The sequence below is a fragment of the Epinephelus fuscoguttatus genome, linkage group LG15 (assembly GCF_011397635.1).
Source record: "Epinephelus fuscoguttatus linkage group LG15, E.fuscoguttatus.final_Chr_v1".
NCBI classification, from domain to species: Eukaryota; Metazoa; Chordata; class Actinopteri; order Perciformes; family Serranidae; genus Epinephelus; species Epinephelus fuscoguttatus.
Genome location: NC_064766.1, coordinates 19,337,528 through 19,361,794, shown reverse-complemented (window position 1 = coordinate 19,361,794; position 24,267 = coordinate 19,337,528). Strand labels below are relative to the sequence as shown.

The following is a 24,267-nucleotide window of genomic DNA, read 5'->3' as shown; positions in this document are numbered from 1 at the left end:
CCTGAAATTAGTATTGGTAAAATCGGAATTTTGATCATTGGGGAATATTGCAAAACAGTCACACAATAAATCATAAATTGCTTTAGTACTGTTGGTGCAGTTGTAGGTAGAATTACCCCCAAATTAAAAATTCATGTATTATCTATTATCATTCCATCAGAGCTCCACTGAGGCTTGCACCTTGCTAGGATAGGCCCAGTGTCTATAAACAAACAATTGCAAAGTGGATCCCAAATTTTACTTTATAATCTCCTGTATTTTCACGATTGTCAATTATTTGTTCTAAAATACACCGACCATGTGTTAGTCTTGCACACACCATATACCATGCATCTGCTTCTATAGTGCAGCAACTACCTGCAACTAGGGTGCACAGAGTTTAAGCATGTGGTACAGTTGGTGCTGCTTTGCCGAATGTATTATGTTTTGTCACAAATACAGAATATCTGGATCAAGTAAAGTTTCAGTGTAATAGTATAGAGGCACTGAGATGTAGACACATCAGGGTCATCAAAGTACCATGGTATTCCCTGTATATAACAGTTACAAATAAATAATATTGTAAAGAAGTAAAATGTATTTGTATTGCGCTTTTTACAGACATAAGTCACAAAGTGCTATAAATAAGCATTAAACAACATACAAGAACATAAAAGATAGAGTGACTACCCATGGAAATAAAAGTGCAAAACTAATTACACAATACATAATGAAAAAACACAATACACTACAAGAATACACAAAATATGAATTAAATGCAGACCTAGTGCTTACAGGTTACCCAACACCTGTCTGAACAGATGTGTCTTTAGCTGGCTTTTAAAAGAAACGACAGAGTCGGCAGACCCTAAGGATTTGGGCAGAGAATTCCATAATTTAGGTGCTATGGCATGAAACACTTAATCACCCTTGGTCTTAAGATGTGTGCAAGGGTCAGATAGCAAATAAGATATTCAACCTAAGAGGAGGACCTGAAGATAATGGGTGAAGCAGTTCAGCCACATAAGCAGGAGCCTGACCACATAATGCTTTGTAAGTAAGAATGAGAATTTTGAACTGAATCCTATATGCAACAGGGAGCCAGTCTATTTGACCTAGCGAGTAGTCTTGCAAAAGGACTCTGGATTGCCTGCAGATGACTGAGAGCATATATTATTTATTTCATTTTATTATATTTTTCTTGGTAACTGTAATGGTTTGCAATTACATTTATTTTGTAATTGAAATACGTAACTGTTGCATGTAACTACTTAGTCCCCAACACTGGACCTATTGGCCATTACATTATCAACAGGAAGGTATATAGTCATCAGCAGAAAGATGGTGGTGAAACAATGTTATTACTATTGTCATATAGAAATTTGACATTTTTATTATGAAGAAGAAATAAAGTTAGCAAAGTAAACAGTCTGGGCTTAATTTACTAACGCATTATAAGAATAATGGAGATCTTTAATATAGATGATGCACTTCTAGTCCAGTGGCTTTCCATTGTCATTCAGACCTGATACATTTCTCTGTCAGGCAGCAGACAGCATCTTTCATCCATGGAGAAGTGTTGTCGATAGCCCTAGTGGAACTATGCTCATTTATAGACTGAATTTGAAACTCTGCATAGTTAAGATTTGTATTATTATCAAAGTAAAAGTGCACAGGGAACTGATCAGCTGCACTCTGAGTAATAATAAGGAAATGCAGTGTTCTTTTAGGGTGCAAAGAGTCAGTAATTTAGTATATCTTCACAATGGATATAATTAATATCTAGACCTGAAGAAAAGCAAAACAGAAAAAAACAAGGTCTAAGATATTTCCACTCAAGAGAATGGTGCCAGAAACATGCTGCTTAAAACGTAAAAAAAAAATAAATAAAAAAAAATCAGTAATATTACTGATATTGTTTTATTATTGTATTTGTGGTGTCATTAATATGCAGGTCAAAATTACCAACTAATAACACTTATTAGTGCTTAAATATAGAAGTCAGAAAGGCAGTAAACTCAGATAACTGACTTGCTGGCCCAGGAGGTCAATAAATTAAAACACACTAAACTTCAGCTCACCTACTTGAGTTGTTGTTTCAATTGTAGTAAAAAAAATAGTAAAAGGTTCTGTGCTCACCAAGGGACAAGAAAATCGATTTTTGCAGACCACTGCAAGTCCTCCGCCCCAGCTTGACAGATGCAGAGTCCGAATAGAATAAAAATCCATAGGTCACAGCTCATTTAAATGGATAAAATCCATATTCTGGTGCCAGATTTTAATCAGGAACAAGAAAGCCAGATTTTCCTTTGTAAACAAGTAATCTAGTACGTGAGCCTTGTTTGCCACAGAGCATGCATTCATCAAGCACATTTTAATAGAGGAAGCCTCCATGTTGTCATCAGTGCAGTAAGTAGGAAGCCCCCCTAGCCACTAGGGGGAGCTAGTGTAATTTGTAGGGGAGGGAGAGGTTTGCTTGTAGTAGCTAGAATTGACCAGGTGAGGACATGTTGTTTCCCCTACTATTATATGAGGGGGGGCGCCTCGCCCTCCCTTGAAGGTCAAGTTAATATTATTTAACTTTGTTTTCTATATAGCACCAGATAACAACTGAAGTCAAGGCTCCAGACCGCGACCATTTGCGCTGATGTTTGGAGTCGGTGAGAGTATTTTTTACAACTACTCGCTCGTGCATGACCCGTGATTTGAGGGTGTTTTTTTTTTCATGTTGTAAAAACAGGGAGTGAATCTGCCAGTTTAGGCTAATGCGTGTGAGAGGAGGAAAGTCTGAGAGTGAGTGATCAGTTAACTGCAAGGATCTTCACTCATCAGTAGGCTTGTTCCAGATGAACTGTGCCGTGGCGCCGAGGCGATGACAAGCTGCGGTCAAGTTGGTGGCTGAATCCAGATGTCCACCCTCTGGACTTGCGGACTGAGCCCTCGCAAACTTCAGCTTTACGTTGTGTGATGTATTTACTGTCATCACATAAAGTTGAGACTGTAAGCGACTGATAGACAGCCCTCGAGACCATTTTACTTGTTGCCGTGGAAACGTTCAACTACCGCTGCTGTCACATTCATATATACGTCATATAAGTTGATGAACAGTGCCTACTTATCTGTTCCTGCTGATAACAAGATATAAATCCCACGTAGAGCCTTTTATTGTGACAAAACAAAATGTATTAGTACACCTCTATATAACAGGCTACAGCGTATAAAAATAGAAATGTCTGTGAATAAGGACAGGAAGAGGAATCGAAGAGGTCAGAACCTTGTCCTTTTACTAAACAAACTAAATAGCCTTGTGTTATTTATCTTATTTACACAACGGCATGTCGTTTCTGTCTCTACATGGTTGCACATTTACAATTCTCCTCTGCAATATATGGCACACGGCAGAGTTCCGCCCCGATGCCCCCCCACACACACACACAGACACCTGTGCGCACACACAGGTGGGCATACTCCCACCAGCGGACAGAGAGCGTGGTTTGAGGGGGAGCAGTCAGTGATGAAACAGTGGATGGAGAAGGATGGACAGAATGGGGCAGAAGCTCACTGCAGCGCTGTTGTGAAGAGCAGTGTGGAGCGACGAGTTCTGTTGTGAGGGGAGTGCTGCTAAGGTATGGCTGGTGGAGGGAACGGAGGCGCAGTGAACGGTGAGACCTACTGGACACCTGAAGAGCTAGAGGAGGAGGAGTCCGGGACTCTGCAGCCAAAGGACAGAATTCATGAACGTCCAGGATGTTATGTTTGTTCTCTAGGTTAAGGTTGTATAGATGAGGTACATGAGAGAAGCGCCTCGCTTTTCTGTGGCGAGCACCTGGTTGAGCTAGCAAAACAGTTTTGTGTTGCTATGTGTGGTATTTATTCAGTTTTGGGAAATCATGATGTCTAGAAAGCATCAGTGGCTGCAGCTGACAGGGACAGCTAACAGCAGCAGCAAAGCTAACATCAGGACGTCATCTGTTAAAAGCCTCCTGTTGTCGGATACAACATGAAACTACTCCAGTTAGCTCAATAATGTTGTAACTAAGACGTCCTCTGGAAAAAATATTTTCTTCACGGATGAGCACATGTTTGATAAAAACGGAGTTAAATCTCTTGGCATCCATTTTCAAGCTCTCTGTGTGTTTGTTTCCTTGTGGACGAGAAAAGGGGGAGCGCACATTTCCGAGAAGGCGTGTCCTTTTCAAAAATGCAAGAGGCGTTGCTTTGTTGCCGGCCGTTTTCGCCGGTGTGTTAAACACACTTTAGAAAGGAGTGTCCCCAGACTATCAGAAGGCGGAGATCTCTGATTGTCTGGTGGCGAGACTACAGGCACTTATACATAGGGGCTTCAACCCGGAGCTCACAGCATTGTTCTGGATTTAGCTGCAGTGACAGAGCCACCGACAGGGCAGTAAGCAGCAAAACTTGCCGTCAGGGATCCAACAAGTGAACCCGCTGTGGAGTTTAGGCTTCAGTCAACAGTTGGTAGCTCATCTTGATCCAGTATCTGCAGTTCTCCTTGAGTATGTTGGTTCTCAATGCTAGAAGCAAGTTGGTTGGACTAGCCTTGGCAGGCTATGGGCACTGCAGATCATGACACTTAAATCTGACTACTTGATGGATAAAAGATTTTCCCTTTTGTTGCAATGCATGTGTAAAAACAGCCAGGAAATAATAGTATAACAAAGGACTAGCTTAAAAACTGGATAAATACTAGATAAAGAGTCAGTTCATGTCAGAGCTACTGATAAACACACACAACGCCAATGCATGTGCAGTGCCAACAATATTGTGTCAGTCCCTGCATATTAAAATAATTCTAGGCCAAATAAAATGCATTGAAGAGAAAAGGCAGAGAATAGGCTCACCAACATTTCGAAGACAGATATATCCATACGTGTCATTGCAGGACTTTCTCATCCACGTTCCAATACCACTGCTGGGATCGTTGGTCATCGCACCACATGTAGTCTGGTGAAACAGTGATTGTGAGGTAGACCGCAAAGCATTTTATGATCTGGGTGACTGACCGTATGCATACACATATAAATCACTGTTACGAATGAACACAAAAACATAGCAAGGCAACCAATAATAAATCTGTATGAATACTCAAACAGAAAATATGTTAGAAAAACTAAAGAAGGATATAATTAATCAGAATTATGAACAAAAGTTGTGTTTACCAGTGATATAACCACAGCTTTTCACATAAATGTGATGTATTTTGTTCCAAGTTAAGACAAATGAAGTGGCATTGCATATGACATCCAAAGTATCAAAACATTTTTACCTCACTGTTATGATGCCTGTTGTAATAAGACCACTGCAATGGAAAATCAGGATGATAGAAGAATATTTAGCAATACACCCACAATATCACGATGCTACAAACATACTGATGCATTGAATTGATCACAACACCAAATAAAGTTATTGTTTGGATTTTAACAATTCCAATTTTGTGAGGGGCGGGATCAAAACAGGTCAGATGCTCAATTCACAAAATAAAAAAAAAAACTTTCACACAGGACATATTCATTCATAGTCAGATTCACAATTTAATTCATACAGTTTATGCAACCTGTAAATTAATTTCACACTCTTGAATTTAGTTGTTATTAAATATAATTCTATGGTAAAATGTTAATTTCTGATTTCATCCACTGCACTGCAAATATCACTGAAATCCACCAAAAGGTCACAGGGTCCAACATACATCTGACCAGTAAGCAGAATTAGCCAGTAACTTCATCAGGCCAGTGCTCAAAAAAGTAAAGGAAAAAAAAAAACATTCAAATAATTTTTTAGACATATATTCAGGTGTAATATAACTAAGTCTGCTCTTACTTTCCAAGACTTCACTCTACTTTGCCTGTGTCTGTCTTTTCTTACAGTCCCGTGAATTTCGGGGCATACCGCTCAAAGACAAACACAGGATTGCTTGTTTAATTCATATAAACACCATAGCAGTTGAAATGCAAAATAACATTCACTACGTCTTGAAGAAAAACGGGGTTGAGAATGATGGCTGCTGTTTTAAGAGTATAGCTAAGCTCAGTGCCTAGTGTGTGTGGTTGATCGAGAGAGAGAGGTGTTGGCGATTGGAGTAGATAAGAAAACCTTCCATCAGTGGCGCACGGCTTTACCCATACTCAAAAACAAAACAAAATAAAAGAAACAAAAAAATATCCCTTTGCACAGCACTTTTCAGTTCAGAAAGAGCGCCAGTATGTTGTTCAGTAAGGGATAAGCATAATCAAAATCTAACGGCATGATTCCTTCTAAATTTCTTTGTAATCAGAAATTTGAAACTGGTTCTAATAATATTCTCGATGCTCAGCCCAAGGTACAGTGAAGTTTAAAAATGTTAACTACCCCAAAAAATCCTCAATCACTGTAACTGTAACATGGCAGCACTAAGACAGTAGAGAAAGTCACATTTTAATGAAAAAAGAGTGTCTTAATAGTGCAGCTCCTAACTCTTGTACTTAACATTATAATACAAGCAACATCACAGTGTCCACTTACTTCCCTCTCCATGTTGGAGATTTGCATTGGTCTCCCATCAGTCCAGAGAAACGTATTGTCATTTACTTTATACAGACCAATCCACAGGGCTGTGATAGGTAGGTCGACCATGTTACTAGCCAAAAACACTGAAAATGTAACACATAATGATCTTATCATTTACGTTTTTCTGTCAAAATACATCATTTTTGTCAAACAACACTCATCAAAAGAATGGAGCGCCCTACTATAAATAAAGCTTGAAAGAGAAAGTAAAGAATAGGTTTAACATCAACATAAACAGATTTATGAAATACATTTTTTGGAGTAAATCTTTGTGTTTGATACATTATTTTAGTTAAGTTGCTATGGTCATGTTGAATATTGTTCTACTCTTTACAGTCATTGTTTTGTCAGGGTTAATAAACATAAGGATTAAGCTGTTTGCAACATGCATGCAACAGACATGATGTTATAAAGTCCAGCCTAGGTTCTTAGATACTGTGATTCTCATATCGCTTCACTGAATTCAACCTTAACTTTTCACCTTTCACCTATAATTGTAATCTCTGGCCATTAAAACATAGAGGTAGACATCACTTATTCTGTATTACCATGTGTGGTTGAGAAGATATGATGAAAAATACATTATTCGGTTTTGGCAGAAAGTAAAATGGCAGCCATGGCCATCACAGGGCATTTTTGCGATGGCTCTGTTTCTGAGAAGTTTTATGAAAAAGCAAACAAAACACACCTTGCTCGTGTCTTGAGAGAATTGAGGCGAGATTTCCTCCCATTGATCTGCATTGTGTTCTCGCTCCAAACCACGTCTCTCTCTGGCTATTAATGATGCTGTAACACTATAGGTAAAAAAACCCAAAAAAAACAAAATCAACAGCTTTGTGTGATTTTTTTTTTTGAAGAGAGGTAGTTGAGATTTTTATTTAAATATAAATTAATGTTTTGTGTAATTGAAGACCCATTTCATACAACATCAGTCGTATTCCCATTCTAACAATCAACTATAAAACTTAAAAGTCACATCTAACCTTTGAGTTCAGTTTTTTCCAGTTTTGTGGACAGCCACCATTTGGAGGAACTGTTAATTTCACAGTGGCCTTGGAAGTGGCAGATGTTGAGCCATTGCGTTTACAAATGAACTTGTGATTATACCCACAATTATAATCATGCCAGAAGCCTGCAAGCCCCAAAAAGTCAATGAAAGAAAGAAAAAAGACAATGTGCATTCTTTATAAACATTCATTATATGAAATTATGCCTTTTAAGATGAATCAATTTTATGTTACTCACCCAGAGATGAAGTCATGACAACACAGTTCTCATCATTGTTTTTGAAATCAGGTTGGTTTTCATCCCACCTTTGAAACACCACTGGAGAGCCATCCATCCACCTTTTTGGAACACAGTAGATATCAGTTGAAACTCAAAAGGCAAATCCATGACACAATTTGACTTTGATGTCTATCTTGGATTTTTTATGTTATAAATTGTTGTAATAAGCTCAACTCTTTGTTCGAATAACTAATTCAACTGCTTCATTGAAGCTAAAGCAATCAATACTTTATGTCAACAATTCTTATAAATAAGTACATGAAAAAGGTTGATAGTAATGGCAAACACACAAAATTGCCACCCAAACCTGCAGTCCCCCTTAGCTGTCATGAGCTCTGTAATCAATTTGGGATCATTGTTTTGGTTTTTCCTTACCAGCCATGGCAGGAAGCTGTTTAAAAGTTTCCAAAATATCTCAGATGCAAGTGGGGAGCTGTCATATAGCCCATCTTTATAAACAGTGTATGAGGACAACACATGACTCAACTGGTCACAAGAGCAATACGTTACATAGTTTTGATACTTTTCTTTGAGGTTTCTTTTTTTAATCCACCATTTATTAATTCATACTCACTCAGATGTCCCATCAAAATCTACGGTCAGGCCTATCCAGTAAGGCGTATCTTCATAACTGTGGTCTATCTACACACAGAGAAAGGCACACCGTAAAACCAGCAGTTTTTAAATTGCAGTATGGTCTGAGCTTGAATGTCATAGCTAATGAGTAATGTCAGTAATGTAGGATGTCATTCCTCACCTGTTTCCATAGAAAGACACTTTCAGCTTCACTGTTGATAGTTACCAAGTCACCATGCTCATGTTGGCAATAGCGACGAGCATCTTCCATGGCTCCACTATAAGTATCAGTATAATACTGAGAGCCATTCCACTCTATCCATCTATCCGATCTTGTAATGTAGTCTAAAAACATGACAGAAATATATGATTACATATGTAGATTCAGATTTTGGTTTCTGTTTTAGACATGCTAATGACATGGCTCTCACTCCCGGTCTCCTACTGACTTTGCCCAGCTGGCAATGGATGTCAGTATCAAATCAGAAAGAAATGGCTCTTAAGTTGGACAAATGTTAAATTTTTGGTTGGGATGAAATTCATGTTGACCATACTAAATTTTGTTGTTATATGTCAGGATGTTGTTGGCATGAGATGTTTGGGAGACATTGGATTTTGATAACTTGACAACACAACCTAAAACTTACAAAATACTAACATCATCTGTCACCGTTATTCTACATCAAATTGATGTTAGCGTTTTACTTTTGTTGACCCCATTTCTAGTTGATGTATTCTATTAACATCTGCGATCCCCTGACTTTTACCCTAGTGCCAACCTGACATTCACATTTATGGCTTTGATTTAAATGTCTCATCAACTGCACTTGCATTGAAATTTGGTACAGACCTCATATTCACCTTAGGATAAAGTACAATATGTTTGGAGGTCGCATAATATCCAGCACCACCATTTGGGGAAAAAAAAACTGTTCAATGGACTCATGGCATTACCTCCCTTCAAGACTAATCAGTAAATATTTGCTGGTTAAGACACAGTGAGATGGTGAACATGGTAAACATATCTGCTTTATATCAACATGTTGTCATTGTGGACTGGTTAGTGTTCTAATTCTGGCATTTAGCTTAAGTATAGCCCCAAAAGGCTGCTAGCATGGCTGGAGACAAACAGTTGTAACAAATTTAAACTGTACAACAGAAAATAAGGTTTGGACTAAACATGTATTTGCAGTCCTTCCATGTGGTTATATTAAAAAAAGGGCCCACTTACCAGGAGTAACAGGGCTTGGAGGTGGTTTTGGAATCACCCCTGTAAGGACATACACAGAGGAAAATTATACTTTGAACACTTAATAGTTCCCTGGAGTGATAGTTGGCAGTGCCCAGTTGAGCATATGGCTGTGTCCCAATTCAGGGGCTGGAGCCTAAAAAGGATGTGGCCTTGGCCGTCTATGTTGGCTGCTTCCTTTGAAGACTGCAAAGGTCAAACTGAGCGGTCTCCTAGATGGTCTGGTCTTCGTAGGATTTTCTGTTTGCATCACCCTCTGTCCTCTCCCCTACCCCTTTGCCACTCTTATCATCTAGTAACCAACTGCAATTGACAAGGGAAGAGTTATAAAGTTAGTTAGCAGTTATGCCCAGTTCAAACTAATGATTCCTGATGAGACGAAACCATTTTAGAGCATTGCAGAGAAAGAGGGATTTCTGACCAGCTCGGTAGCCTCTCTAACTATGTTAAATCCAATGTCAAAATTCTTGGCATGATGTTTTATTCTGCCTTTAAGTTTAACAAACAAATAAGTGCAGTATTAAAAGCCAGCTTTTTCCAACTCCGCACGATTGCCAAAATCAAGTCATTTCTCTCCCTCAAAGACCTGCAGATAGTCACCCATGCTCTCACCTCCTCCTGTTTGGACTACTGTAACTCTATGTACACTGGTATCAGTCAGTCCTCTCTGTCCCGCCTCCAACTGGTTCAGAATGCTAGGCTCCTCACAAGTACCCAGAGGAGGGACCATATCACACCTGTTTTGGCCTCTCTCCACTGGCTGCCAGTAAAGTTCAGAACTGACTTTAAAGTTCTCCTAATTGTGTACAAAGCCCTTAATGGTCTTGCCCCATTCTACATCTCAGACCTTCTAAATCCCTATTCTATACCCAGGTCCCTCAGGTAAGCTGACCTGGGGCTCCTGGCTGTCCCATGCTCCAGACTTAAGCTCAGGGGTGATCGTGACTTTGCTGTATCTGCCCCCAAGCTGTGGAACAGCATCCCCCTCCCAATCAGATTTGCCCCCACCATTGACTCTTTTAAGTCCAGGCCCATAACCTACTTTTATTCAGTAGTGTTTGAGTCCCCCGATGTGGTTTTCCCTGATGCATGCCTGTGTGTGTTGTGTCTCTAAATGTGTAAGCGGTGTACCTGACAGTTATGTTGCCCCTATGTATGCGTTCATTAGCATGTCATTTCTTTTGTACAGTATTTTGGTCAATGTGAGTTGTTTTTAAATGTGCTTTATAAATAAATTTGAGTTGAGCTGAGTTGAAGTTGCAGCGGTGCATACTGGCCGGTCTGAGTTTGATTCAAGCCGCTTTTGGGATGATAAAGAACAGGCTCCAGGGAGTCCTTGGCAGTGCTGGGATGGAAGACACCGATGTGGTGCAACAATCGAGACCCTGGTGTATCTGTTCTGGCTCACAAGTGGGGCTTCCTACGGGGTCGTTTCCAGAGTGTTTGGGTTGCCTTGTTCCATTGTCCACAGATTCACTAAGGAAGTGGTGGCCATTCAATCACCAGGTCATCCACCTCCTGAACACCACAGAAGACCCGAGGGCAGTGTCTCATGGGTCGGATAGCTGCTGTTGCAATCAGGGGCTGCCATAACCAAATCAAGCCACAAAGTGGTGCTGATAGCCAGGAAACTGTTCGCATCCATTATAGTGCAGATTGTATGTAACCATCAGGGCCAACTCATAGACACCTGTGTGGGTTGGCCTTGGTAAGTCCACTACTCCAGAGTGCTCTATAAAGCCCACTCTGCCTTTTACTCTGCTCTCCTCCACGGCATTTTATCCTTGCGTACGGGATGTACTAGTGCCTCCATCACCCACTCCCCCTCATTACTCCCTACAAGAGGCCAGTAAGAGATGTGGGAGCTGAGTGCTTCACACTCCAGTATAGAGCATGCTTTTGGGATGATAAAGAGCAGGCTCCAGGTTCTCTTCCCCTCCATTGTGCTGTGTGTTTGTGTGTGATGATTGCCGGAGTGGAGTGTGGTGCATGTCAAGACCTGGCTAAAAGCTGGGAACTGTTGCAATTTATTTGAAATCTACCCTCATGAATATTTTTTTTTTTGTTTAACTCCCCGAGGTGCAGAGGATGTGGTAGAGGTCTTGCTGTTGCCCACAGCAACCATTTTAACTGTAAACAAGTCACTATTGATAACCTACAGTGCTTTGAGATTTTAATGGTTAAAGTCAAAACCGAGCCTGCAGTATTTCAGTTTACTGTCCCCCAAAACCAAATTTCAGCCTTTTAACCAGATATCTATTCTCCATTGTCCTCAATCATGAAAGAATCATTATTTTAGGGGATTTTAATATCCACAGCTAGCTAAACATCGCTGATTCTTGTAACCTGTTATAGCATGTCTCTGGTTCAACTCATGACTGAGGCCATACTCTTGACCTCGAATTTACTTTACACCTACTTAACTCCTGCTCTCGGATAGACCTTGTCTCGAATGAGACCTCAACTGAAGATTGTGAACTGTATTAATTATTCATTTTCAACAATATCCACGCTATCAGATCCAACACGTTTCTCCCATTCCCATCTTGTGATCTCTATCCACCTGATTTTTCACGGAAACACGGAGGCAAAACAGAACGCAGCCACATTTTTCACATCACTATATCACCGTTTAGACTAATCTGATGTTTGTAAAGTCTATAAACACAATGATCGAACAAACGTTACAATTTCTGTGTGGTGTAGTTAATAACATGGCTATCGTAGATTAGCTGGGCTAACCGTTAGCGGTTAGCCGTTAGCGGTGTCTGTAACTCAATAACTCAATAAATGGTCTGTGAAAAAAATATTTTTTCCAGCGGATGTCTTAGTTACAACATGATTGAGCAAACTGGAGTAGTTTCATGTCGTATCTGACAACGGGAGGCTTTTAACGGATGACGTCCTGATGTTAGCTTTGCTGCTAGTGTTAACGTTAGCTGTCCTTATCAGCTGCAGCCACTGATGCTTTCTAAACATCGTGATTTCCCAAAACTGAATAAATACCACACATAGCAACACAAAACTGCTTTGCTAGCTCAATCATGTTGTAACGACTGGATGGTTGATGCGTACGTGCTGATTCGGGTGCTATCAGAGCCAATCTGCGCATCACTATGGCTTAATAATCAACTCAGTCAATAAAAACAACCAGTCCTGTGTTAGGAGTGTATGTCGCTGACAGAAACAAAGAAAGAAAGAAAGAAAAGAAAAAAAGATAGAGAAGCAGCGTACACCTCATATATTTATTTCTCACAGTTGCGCACACGTTTGGCTGGCATGCAGAAGCACCGTCTGTGTGTCGAGGGTGCGAGCCGCAGCTTCAGCTGCTCAGGTAGAGAGGCTGTGTAGCCTGGTGTGTTTTTTCGCTGATTCGGTTCTGCAGGTTCTCTGCTGGTACACTGGAGACAGGGATCGAGCAGTTTGTCTCACTCGGGACAGATTGTGCTTTTTTGGTTCATAGTTTATGATTGATGTGCGATTTATTCGCGTTTAGAGGGAATAAATTTCCGTTATAACGGAAAAGTGGGCACAATTATCTATAGAAAATTCACAGACTAACTAACTAACTGATTGCCGAACATAAACAACTGAAAACTGAAAAAAAAAAATAGCTTGCACCGTTAGCTCCGGTAAGGGAAAGCATGAGGGAAAGTGGCTGACCGGAAGTTGATCACTATTTACTTCCGTGTTTGTAAATAAGGTGGATAGTTGTGTTCTAAATTTACTCAAATTCCCCCATTACCATGGACAGCCTCACTGAGACAAATTCTCATCTTTGCCTGTCTTCCTCCTGTCTTGATATTTTAACAACCATTTTTTTTTGAAAGAGGTCCCCCCTGTACTTAGTATTATAAACCTGTCTCTCAGCTCCAGCTACACCCCTGATCATTTCAGTACATCTGTGTCCAACTGCTAAAAGGCCTCTCTCCATCTGCTCTGAACAATTTTAGACTAATTCAGAAATCGCCTTTTATTTCTAAAGTACTGGAAACACAGAACTGAAACTTTTGTAAAGAGTCACAAATGACATTCTTATGCTGGCTGATGAGGGGAACAATCCACTTTGGTTTAACACATGTAAGAAATCCCTTTGATACGATTGATCTTACTACCCGAAATAATTGATTACACAGATGTGTTGGTATCTAAGGGAAAGCCCTAGAGTGGCTTGAGCCATATCTGTCTGATAGATAATTTTGGATTTTGTAGGTAACTATGTATCCTCATCTGCTCCACTGTTATATGGAGTGCATCAGGGTTAAATCTTCAGTCCTATCATTTTCTCTTTGTATATGCTTTCCTTGGGCCAGATAATCATTGGCTTTCATTGTATATCTTAACACTGTTATGCAGACAACATTCAGTTATATGTTTAAGTAAAATGGATAACTGCAGTAACCTAGACACTCTGCAACTGTTAGACTGGACATCACTTATCTTTCTTCAACTAAATTCTGACAAAACTGAGCTTCTTGTTGTTGGCCCTGAAAATACTACAGATAGCAGTCTTTAGCGTATTGGTCTTCTATGTTAAACCTAACTAGTAATTTTGGCATTATATTTTATCTTCATGTGATAGCCTTGTGAACTGTCCAGGGTGTACCCCGACTCTCACCCAGAGACAGCTGGGATAAGCTCCCACACACCCGCAACCTTGTACCAGGATAAACAGTTACAAAACATGAATGAATAAATACCCTGATTTTATCTGAGCTGTCTATTTTATTGCTGTCTTATTGATTTTAATTCTTGAAAATAAGATAGATATATAAGAAGAAGAAAATCAGCAAAGCCTTTTTAAAGGCTGCAGCCCCTGAATTCGGAAACAGCTTTTGCTAACCTATATAAATAAATAATAAAACAAGACATTGTTGGAAGGTCAAGCATGCTCAGTTAACCTTAAGCAAAGGTTCAGAATAGCATGCTCTTCTTTAAAAACTTAGTAACCAAACAAAAGAGAAAGAAAGAGTTGCAGTCTCTCATTTTACCTATACGGATCTGGCACAGCCATCCATACTGCGACTCACAATGGTCATCATTCCAAGACCCACTTTCATAATCCCAACCCTTTCTGAATGTAACACAATGTTCCACATTTTTTCTGTTGTTTGGCTCTCCATCCTTCCAGTCTTGGAACTGCAGCTGTACACAAAAACAAAGAAAACACACTGTGATTCATAATTGTATTATCTATTTAACTGAGTGTCCTTAACCAAAAAGTGATTGTTTTAACTATTGAAGTAGAAAAGTATTAACTCACTGGGGATCCATCACTCCATACAAAACCGGTGACAGGGTCAAGGGCATTAAGTCCAATCCAGGCATTTTGACTGCTATAATGGACAGTGATTATATAATACGATTATTATTGTGATCATTCAAGTGTAAAACTTGTTTGATAAATGTTAAAAGAGTACTTCTGCTGAACACTTGCCAGTGCTCTGCTGGACACTAATCAACCTTTATCTTCTGCTGCAACAAACTTTGTATTCTCTTAATTTTGTACTTTGCCAGGTACATACTGTACCTATGCGGTAGGACATTTAGCTCTTCCTCGCTGTGGATGCTGAGCAGGTCTCCTCCAATGGTCCTGCAGTAATCTCTGGCCTGGAACCAGGTCCTTGCTCTCTCATTATAAGCTTCAAAATGCTTGAACAGAAGACAAAGAGGTTTGACATGGTTTGGTAGTGTGACAAGCAAACACTGATTTGTTGTCTTTGCACTCTTAGTATGTGTGCCTATTCAGTGTTTCCCCATATGCACCTAGCAGCGGCATTTCTCTCTGTTTATGTTCCTTCAGCCTACTAACTATGTTAAATGTCTTCCAAACAATGGCAGGCCTTAAAATTACAAGCTAGCATTTTTGAACAAAATCAGTTACAACTACTAACAGTCATATCCATTAGAACCTTAGTCAATGTCTTATCACAAGATTACTGTCAAAATTAGAAGAAATTAAAGCTGCAAGCAGCGTTGGGCAGGACCTTGGACTCCCGCCGTTTCGGCCTCCAGCTCACGTAGATAGTTAAAAAAGTTTTAGACGATTTTAGACCCCTCTCCACTCTAGCTCACAGCTGAGAATTTCTCCACATTTGCTCATATTATGTTCAGAGGCACTAGCTCACTTCCTGTTGGATTTAGGTCAGGGGTGTCAGCGCGTGATTTGTAGGTCTTGATGAGACGAACAAGCCACTTTTGTTTTAATCTTTCTACGACATTCCTACGGGCCACAATGGCCATTTTAGTGTGTCTAGGTGGAGCTCATTTTGGGGTTAATTTTTTCATTGTATCAAATGTTTCGCCAGTCCTGACATGCATGCCAATTTTGGTGAGTTTTTGAGCGTGTTTAGAGAGTCAAATTTTGTTTTTTTGCACATCAATGGGGCCCCATGTCATGCAGTAGGTGCCCTTTTTTCCTTTTTGCTCCTGCCCTTCAAACATCCTGAGTCCGTCACTGAGAGAGACAGACAAGCTGTGAGAGCAGGCAGATGGAGATGGCTTTCGAACTCCTCCCTCTCATTCCCAAACTGTGGGTCCAGTCGTCAATCTGAGCATACCAACAGAGAGAAACACTCTTCGAACGCAGACATATAGGTTTCATGTTTGTGGAGTCAAAAATGCGATCTTGGTCACAAGTTGAAGATGTCTAGCTCACAACTGACAAATTTGCTAATGTTACTTTCAGGAGAAAGAAAGACAGAATAATAATAGCTGAACGTACAGTTGGCTACCTCTCAAACACACACACACACACACACACACACACACACACACACACACACACACACACACAGCAGCACTCACTCCCTGGGGATGATCAGTGATTCTTTCATAGTGCTCATGTTGAAAGTGCCTCACAACAATACAATTGTATGATCAGAAACAGCAATATGATGGCTTCAACATAAATAAAAAAGTGATAAAATTCATTATTCATGAATAATTTAAAAATAATTTTACAAATGCCCCTGTGATGGACATTTATATAAAATATAACCCAACCCGTGAAACTGGCAAACAACCTAAATACTACATTACCCAACTCTCAACTTCTTTTTAATCTCCTCCTTATCATAACACCTGCAGCTATCTTACCTAAAACTGTATGTAGCTACTCCTGATCTGAAATAGGTGCACAGTGAGTGCGCACATTTTTATGGCACATTCTGTGTAAATATGTTACATATGGGAAAAGCGAAACGCATGGTTTTTGTGCTGATGCATCGTTTACATCTGACCCCTGGTCTCTGTCCTTGTCTCAGTCCTGAGTCCTGACAATTGTTCATGGTAAATGGCCTTAAATTTGGATAATGCCTCTCTAGTCCTCCGGTGGCTGAGGCTACCAGTGTATGAACGTAGCTGAGATTGTCACAGCAGTGAGAAAAGCAGGTCCACCTTAACAGTCAACCTTAAGGGAGGCTAACTTTAGGACTGACTCCCTTCACTCCAATCAGCAGGTGGCAAGCAAGACACGGGAACTTGGCTAGGGTCTTGAGGAGTTGTAGCATTTATTTACTGACAAATAACCTAAACTGTACAGTCACTGAACTGCTACCTTTAGCTTCATACTCTCTGCTCCAGTTGCCGCAGCCTCACTGTTTTGTGTCACCATCAAATGCACGCCGTCTCTCTTTCTCTCGGCGGGACACTCACTGGGAGAGTATCGTCAACTTGGTTGATGCCAGACGGTATTTACCAATACAGTGCAGTCATCAAACACAGTTTTAATAATAACTATATTTGGAAATGGCAATAACAGTCTGGAATTTTATCACAATTTTTTTGTGAAACCGGTAACCATTTCAGTCCAGAGGACGCTTCAACATGCAGACTGCAGGAGCTGGGCGTCAAACTGCCAATGTTCTAATTAGTGAATGACCCATCCTCCCTCCTGAGCACCAGGCACCATTGCTACTAATAGAAAAGGTTAGTGTACGTGTGACTATACCTTAAAGCAAAGGTTTCTTGATCCTATTTGAGTCCAGCCGTCTTTACATAAGGTAGGGGAGAGAGTGGGTGGTGCAGGGGTTAAAACTGCCCCCTCTGCCAGGTGTTTGCAGATATATTTCTCCTTATTGGTGCAGGGCAGCACATCCCAGAGACCAGCAAAAACCCCAGTTGTCATGGCAACACAGCCCTGTGGGTGACCTTGTATTGTTGAGGGAGAAATGGTGAAATGTCAATTGTTAAGCCACTTTCTGCCACACTTTACAGGTGGTGTTTAAAAAAATCTCAATACCTGTCATCTCAGCGCTCCAGTGAGTAAACCTCACTGAGTCTGTGTTGGTCCACACAAACTGACCAGTGTTTTTCTGGTTTGAGAGGCCTAGCCAGAAGTACTTCTCTGGTCTCATCCCCACCAAACTAACAAGGAATGCGTTATCAACCCTGGAAAAATTTATACAGTTAGTATTTCAGTCTTTCTTATGTCACCAAACGTTGTACAGTAACAAAATCTTTGTGTCGAAATTATGTTTTTAAATCCCACATTGAATATCTGACATGAACTACTGCTCAGAAAATTTGGAGTAAAAATAAATGTTCTTACCCATTTGAAACATCAGCGAGGTAAGAATCTGAGCTCTTGCAGTCATCTTTGGCTTCATCAAAAGTTTTGGTCTGTCTCCCTATAAAGTAGCAGTACGAGCCATGTCTTCTCCAGCCCTGGATTGTTGGAATTATGATTTTTCACAGATATGCCACAGTCAGCAAAAGAATAACAATGCTCTAATCTGCTATAAAGCTATAAATGTTGATATTTTAAAAAAAAATTGGCCTAAGTGCAATATTAAGTATAATCGGCTGACAAAGAATTTTCCTAGTCAACCAGTAGTCATCATTTAGGGCCATTAGTCCACTAGTCGCCCGTATGTTTACGATATTAATTTGATTATGAAATAATATATTTTGGGCGGGGCAACACAATGGTTTGAGTTGAAGGTGTGAGAAAGAATAGTATCAGTAACATTGTTAACACTGTGCTACATTACAGAGAAATACAAAACCGTACTAATGAACCTCCATTAATATAGGCCTATATTTTAGTTTTAGGCCATTTAGTTTACATATCACCTTGGGTTCGTCCTTCACCTTCTCAAAATGATCCCACACTTTGGATTTCCTGCCCGACATGTTATTAACTAGCCTGTGGAATAACCGCAGGTACCAGTGTTGTTAATTAGGGGCCGTACACATGCCGCGTCTTTAACTGCCAGGATGTGAGTTTGGCCTCTACTCTTGTGCCTTTTTTGTGCCAGCTTTCAATAGCATGGTGGCAGGTTGCATCTGAGATTGTTAAGCAACCTTCACAAGCACTGTATCGCCTATTTAACTGAAATCCTGAGTGCAGAGCTGATCTTCCTGGTGCTGTTAATAAGTGTGGAGGCCTGTTGTCTGTGGGAGAGATGTAAAGCTCTGGGTAGCCCTGCACTAAAATAATCAATTAAAAATGTGTTTATCACTGACTGAATATTTACGGAAGAAGGGAAACATATCTGTTGGCTGTGATTAGTTTGTAATGGGATGCCTGTCTGACTACTGAGCGTGGCCACTTCCTGTGTCTGTCCTTTCAAATTATATTCCCACATGGTCCAGTCATATGGGTTTCATTTTGACAAGGCGCAGTTTGTTCGTTTTTTCTGCGACTAAGCGGCCATCGAAATCTTGCTGACTAATGGCCTTTCTGGTCGACTAACGTTTGGTAAACATTTTAGTTAAATTTAGCGATTAATATTATTATTATTATTATTATTATTTTTTTACTTTTTTGACCACTTTGAGGAACTTCACAACACACTGAAGAAAATCCCTGACATACTACTCTTTCAACATAGTAAGGGGAACCTTTAGCATTTATTTGATGCTGTGTTTCTGTCTACCTCTTAAATGTGATATTCAATGGCCTTTTAGCTGTTTTCGTTTTGCTCTCAGTGAGAGAATGTCTGGCACTGAAACTAGTGCTAGACTGTGTTCACAAGATACCTTGCCAACTTTATCTCCTGCAAAACACTGAGTTAAAAAAGGCCAAAAGCATTGAAGTTCAAATATAAATATACAGTACAGGCCAAAAGTTTGGACACACCTTCTCATTCAATGCGTTTTCTTTATTTTCATGACTATTTACATTGTAGATTCTCACTGAAGGCATCAAAACTATGAATGAACACATGTGGAGTTATGTACTTAACAAAAAAAGGTGAAATAACTGAAAACATGTTTTATATTCTAGTTTCTTCAAAATAGCCACCCTTTGCTCTGATTACTGCTTTGCACACTCTTGGCATTCTCTCCATGAGCTTCAAGAGGTAGTCACCTGAAATGGTTTTCCAACAGTCTTGAAGGAGTTCCCAGAGGTGTTTAGCACTTGTTGGCCCCTTTGCCTTCACTCTGCGGTCCAGCTCACCCCAAACCATCTCGATTGGGTTCAGGTCCGGTGACTGTGGAGGCCAGGTCATCTGCCGCAGCACTCCATCACTCTCCTTCTTGGTCAAATAGCCCTTACACACCTGGAGGTGTGTTTGGGGTCATTGTCCTGTTGAAAAATAAATGATCGTCCAACTAAACGCAAACCGGATGGGATGGCATGTCGCTGCAGGATGCTGTGGTAGCCATGCTGGTTCAGTGTGCCTTCAATTTTGAATAAATCCCCAACAGTGTCACCAGCAAAACACCCCCACACCATCACACCTCTTCCTCCATGCTTCACAGTGGGAACCAGGCATGTGGAATCCATCCGTTCACCTTTTCTGCGTCTCACAAAGACACGGCGGTTGGAACCAAAGATCTCAAATTTGGACTCATCAGACCAAAGCACAGATTTCCACTGGTCTAATGTCCATTCCTTGTGTTTCTTGGCCCAAACAAATCTCTTCTGCTTGTTGCCTCTCCTTAGCAGTGGTTTCCTAGCAGCTATTTGACCATGAAGGCCTGATTCGCGCAGTCTCCTCTTAACAGTTGTTCTAGAGATGGGTCTGCTGCTAGAACTCTGTGTGGCATTCATCTGGTCTCTGATCTGAGCTGCTGTTAACTTGCGATTTCTGAGGCTGGTGACTCGGATGAACTTATCCTCAGAAGCAGAGGTGACTCTTGGTCTTCCTTTCCTGGGTCGGTCCTCATGTGTGCCAGTTTCGTTGTAGCGCTTGATGGTTTTTGCGTCTCCACTTGGGGACACATTTAAAGTTTTTGCAATTTTCCAGACTGACTGACCTTCATTTCTTAAAGTAATGATGGCCACTCGTTTTTCTTTAGTTAGGTGATTGGTTCTTGCCATAATATGAATTTTAACAGTTGTCCAATAGGGCTGTCGGCTGTGTATTAACCTGACTTCTGCGCAACACAACTGATGGTCCCAACCCCATTGATAAAGCAAGAAATTCCACTAATTAACCCTGATAAGGCACACCTGTGAAGTGGAAACCATTTCAGGTGACTACCTCTTGAAGCTCATGGAGAGAATGCCAAGAGTGTGCAAAGCAGTAATCAGAGCAAAGGGTGGCTATTTTGAAGAAACTAGAATATAAAACATGTTTTCAGTTATTTCACCTTTTTTTGTTAAGTACATAACTCCACATGTGTTCATTCATAGTTTTGATGCCTTCAGTGAGAATCTACAATGTAAATAGTCATGAAAATAAAGAAAACGCATTGAATGAGAAGGTGTGTCCAAACTTTTGGCCTGTACTGTAAGTTCAGTTAGTGGAAATAGATGAAAAAAAAATAGTAAACTTAACGCACAGTTTTGCAGCCCACATCCTGCTCCACTTCATCTCCAGTGGGTTTTGAGGCACTCTTCTTCATACAAATGTAGCCATGTTTCTCCTCACACACACGGTCAGCCCAGTTTCCATTCTGCAACAATGTACCATTAAATATTTATTTATTTGGAGACTGGATGTACTGGAAGGTACTACAGTAGATGCACTGGTAAATCTCATGTCAATCAAAAGTACCAAAGTCTTAAAACTGCACAAATTTAATGTCATGTTTTAGATACTGACAACTATGTATACATATATATGTGTGTGTGTGTGTGTGCGTGTGTGTGTGTGTATATAAAGCCTACTATACTACTACTACTACTACTACTACCACTTTAATATATATATATATTCGATTTAACACATACTGCTGTCTGATTTTTAAAAAAATGAAATTTGATGTCACTTTCTTTGTTTTTAGGGTATCTGTGTGTATATACATAAAGGTGCACCATTCCCACACACGCTCCTTACCTCTCCCCTGATGAGAACACAATCCTGTAGATTAGTGGAGACAGCAGGTTTCCCAAATTCCCAGCTAGTGAAGCTGACAGTCGAATGATCAATCCACTCAAACAGTCCCTCTGTCTTTCTGTCATTCAGTCCAATCCAAAGCTCATCGGTGGATGCTGCAGACATGGACAAAAGGAAAATATTTTTCATTAATTCATGCATTTATTCATTCATTCATTCATCTGCACATGGTATTAGGGCTGGGTGATACGGAGAATATCGATTATCACCGTATTTTTGACTGAATACCTCTATCAATAGTGTGATAATATTGTCGGGTTGACTTTTGGTGTTTTCACAAAATATTAACACAATGAGTTTTTAATAACTAATCATCAGTAATGTGGATATAATAACATAAGCCTTATTCACAGGGGAGGAGTATTACCTGCATACCTCTAGTAATTTGTTTTAATGGTGTGTGATCATAATCCCATGTGAATCTGCCATGTCCATAATTTGTCAAGTAGATATTCCACCAAAAATGACCTACCATATTTGACCGAAAACAGAGGTCATGTGATAGAAGTCCCGTGTAAATTGGCATCTTGGTGATTAACATCATTGCGAAGAAATGTTTCAGAAGTGTAATACTGGCCTTCAGTGAAAAAGTGCAGAGGAAAGCACAGGCCATGCATTTGAAGGATAGTTATGTTTGCATAGTTTCTACTTAGTGCATGTCTACAAACTACTGTGAGATAGTCCTGCCATCCTGAGGTGAACAGAAAAAATGCAAAGTGATCTGGCTTGATTAACCAATATTGTGTGGCAGGCCACATATAGTATATTTTGAAAGTCAAGCCAAGGACTGTTTAAAATTGGCCCGGGGGCAAAGATTGGCCCCTGGGGCTGGACTTCAGACATGCCTGGTTTAGACAGTCATCAAGTAACTAAAGTGATCATGAAAAAGATGTGTCAGGATACGTCAACTTCAGCCCAGCACATGACAATGAATGACTGGAGATTGTAAATTCTTTTTGAGGTAGCTTTTCAGGGCAGCACATCAAAACCAGATCGTAGGGATTAAAGGGATGTTCTTTGTTGTAACAATATCTTCCTTAGAGATAAACCTTTTTTGATTTGATTTTTTTTTTCACTTACTGTATCCAAGTTGAGACATGACAAAGCTTTGGTCCTTCACATCACGCATGCTGACTAGGTCCGCTCCTTTGGTATGACACTCTCTCTGAGCATCAGACCACGTGTTCTGAGTACGATTAAGGTAGAAGCAGTGGCCACTGTAAGGAATCCAAGGTCTTGAACAAAACCCTGTCTCAACAGCTGACCATGAAAAGAAAAATTAAATATAAGGACTTAGTCAAATACATAACATAGCTATACAGTTTTGAGGGGATGTGTAGAGCAGAATAGAATAGATCTTCTTCTTTACCTTGTGTAGGCAATATCCCGGCCTCTTCACTGTAACAGATATACCCAAATTTCTTGCTGCAAAGTGAGCTTTGCCAGGAGTACTGTACAGCAGGATTGACAATTGCACAGTTCTGTGCAACATTAGAAACGGGATGCCCTAAAACAAGACGGTGCTTGTCAGATTTGTTTCATAGTCTCACACTTAACTGACAGCAGTTTGTGCCATGTGAAACCAAAAGTCAGTGTTGTTTTAACATAAAGTATAAAGTTACATCATTTATATATGGATGTCACTCATTCAACCAAGTAGTTTTGTTCCCAAAACCTAACCCCTACCGTTTCATAAGATTAACCACTTTACAATGTGTTTAAACTGTGTGTCAAATAGAAACACCAAATGGTGTCTTGTGCATAGAGAGAGGGCGTGACAACATGTTTACATTTGATGACCTGGGAATTAGCACGGGAAGGTCCTTTTGATCAAATAGCTACACAACAGCCACACACAGAGCAGAAGAGTCAAGCGGACAGGATGAAGCCTGCCCTTTGGCTGAGTTAATGCTGCAGTTTTTGCTTATATGGGCTTTGGAACGTAACTGGTATGAAACAATCAGAAAATAAGGTTATATTTCACTGATTCACTGCTTTGATCTCATCAGAGTCACTCCTTGTCTTCATTCATTCTCTAGCTGGGTTGACCACAGCTGCAGTCCCGTTTAGTTGAAAAGGGGGGGCAAGTTTGAATGTTTTGATTTCAAACAGCAACGAAGACCTCCTCTTAATATAAGCCCTTAATATACTGTATATCAGAATAGAAACACAAAGAATTAAAGTTGAGCACAAACCCACCTGAGTCCCATTTCAGATAGCGGTAGGGCTTCCCATTAGACCATTTCCAGCCATGTTGTGGATCCAGGATCAGCCCAGTCCAAAGCTTAATGCCCCTACGACCTAGTAGTGCTG

At 40.2% G+C, this 24,267-nt stretch overlaps 1 protein-coding gene across 3 annotated transcripts in view; it reads right to left on the bottom strand.

Annotated features, from left to right (window-relative positions):
* LOC125902241 (macrophage mannose receptor 1-like) overlaps positions 1 to 24,267 on the bottom strand; it is a 67,981-nt gene that overhangs the window by 41,183 nt on the left and 2,531 nt on the right. Inside the window, exons 5-24 of one of the 3 annotated variants that reach the window (XM_049598445.1) lie at positions 24,154 to 24,264; positions 23,324 to 23,461; positions 23,035 to 23,214; positions 21,895 to 22,049; positions 21,398 to 21,511; positions 18,213 to 18,328; positions 17,904 to 18,052; positions 17,613 to 17,812; positions 15,192 to 15,313; positions 14,925 to 14,997; positions 14,653 to 14,806; positions 9,644 to 9,682; positions 8,594 to 8,757; positions 8,411 to 8,478; positions 7,795 to 7,895; positions 7,533 to 7,681; positions 7,238 to 7,343; positions 6,505 to 6,632; positions 5,267 to 5,299; positions 4,842 to 4,944 (exon numbers count right to left, since the gene is read on the bottom strand). The exons of 1 other annotated variant lie outside the window; for it this stretch is intronic. In XM_049598445.1, coding sequence (XP_049454402.1) covers positions 4,842 to 4,944; positions 5,267 to 5,299; positions 6,505 to 6,632; positions 7,238 to 7,343; positions 7,533 to 7,681; positions 7,795 to 7,895; positions 8,411 to 8,478; positions 8,594 to 8,757; positions 9,644 to 9,682; positions 14,653 to 14,806; positions 14,925 to 14,997; positions 15,192 to 15,313; positions 17,613 to 17,812; positions 17,904 to 18,052; positions 18,213 to 18,328; positions 21,398 to 21,511; positions 21,895 to 22,049; positions 23,035 to 23,214; positions 23,324 to 23,461; positions 24,154 to 24,264 — 2,403 coding nt within the window. The remainder of the gene's footprint in view (positions 1 to 4,841; positions 4,945 to 5,266; positions 5,300 to 6,504; positions 6,633 to 7,237; positions 7,344 to 7,532; positions 7,682 to 7,794; positions 7,896 to 8,410; positions 8,479 to 8,593; positions 8,758 to 9,643; positions 9,683 to 14,652; positions 14,807 to 14,924; positions 14,998 to 15,191; positions 15,314 to 17,612; positions 17,813 to 17,903; positions 18,053 to 18,212; positions 18,329 to 21,397; positions 21,512 to 21,894; positions 22,050 to 23,034; positions 23,215 to 23,323; positions 23,462 to 24,153; positions 24,265 to 24,267) is intronic. One more of the 3 variants, XM_049598442.1, reaches the window with a different exon arrangement.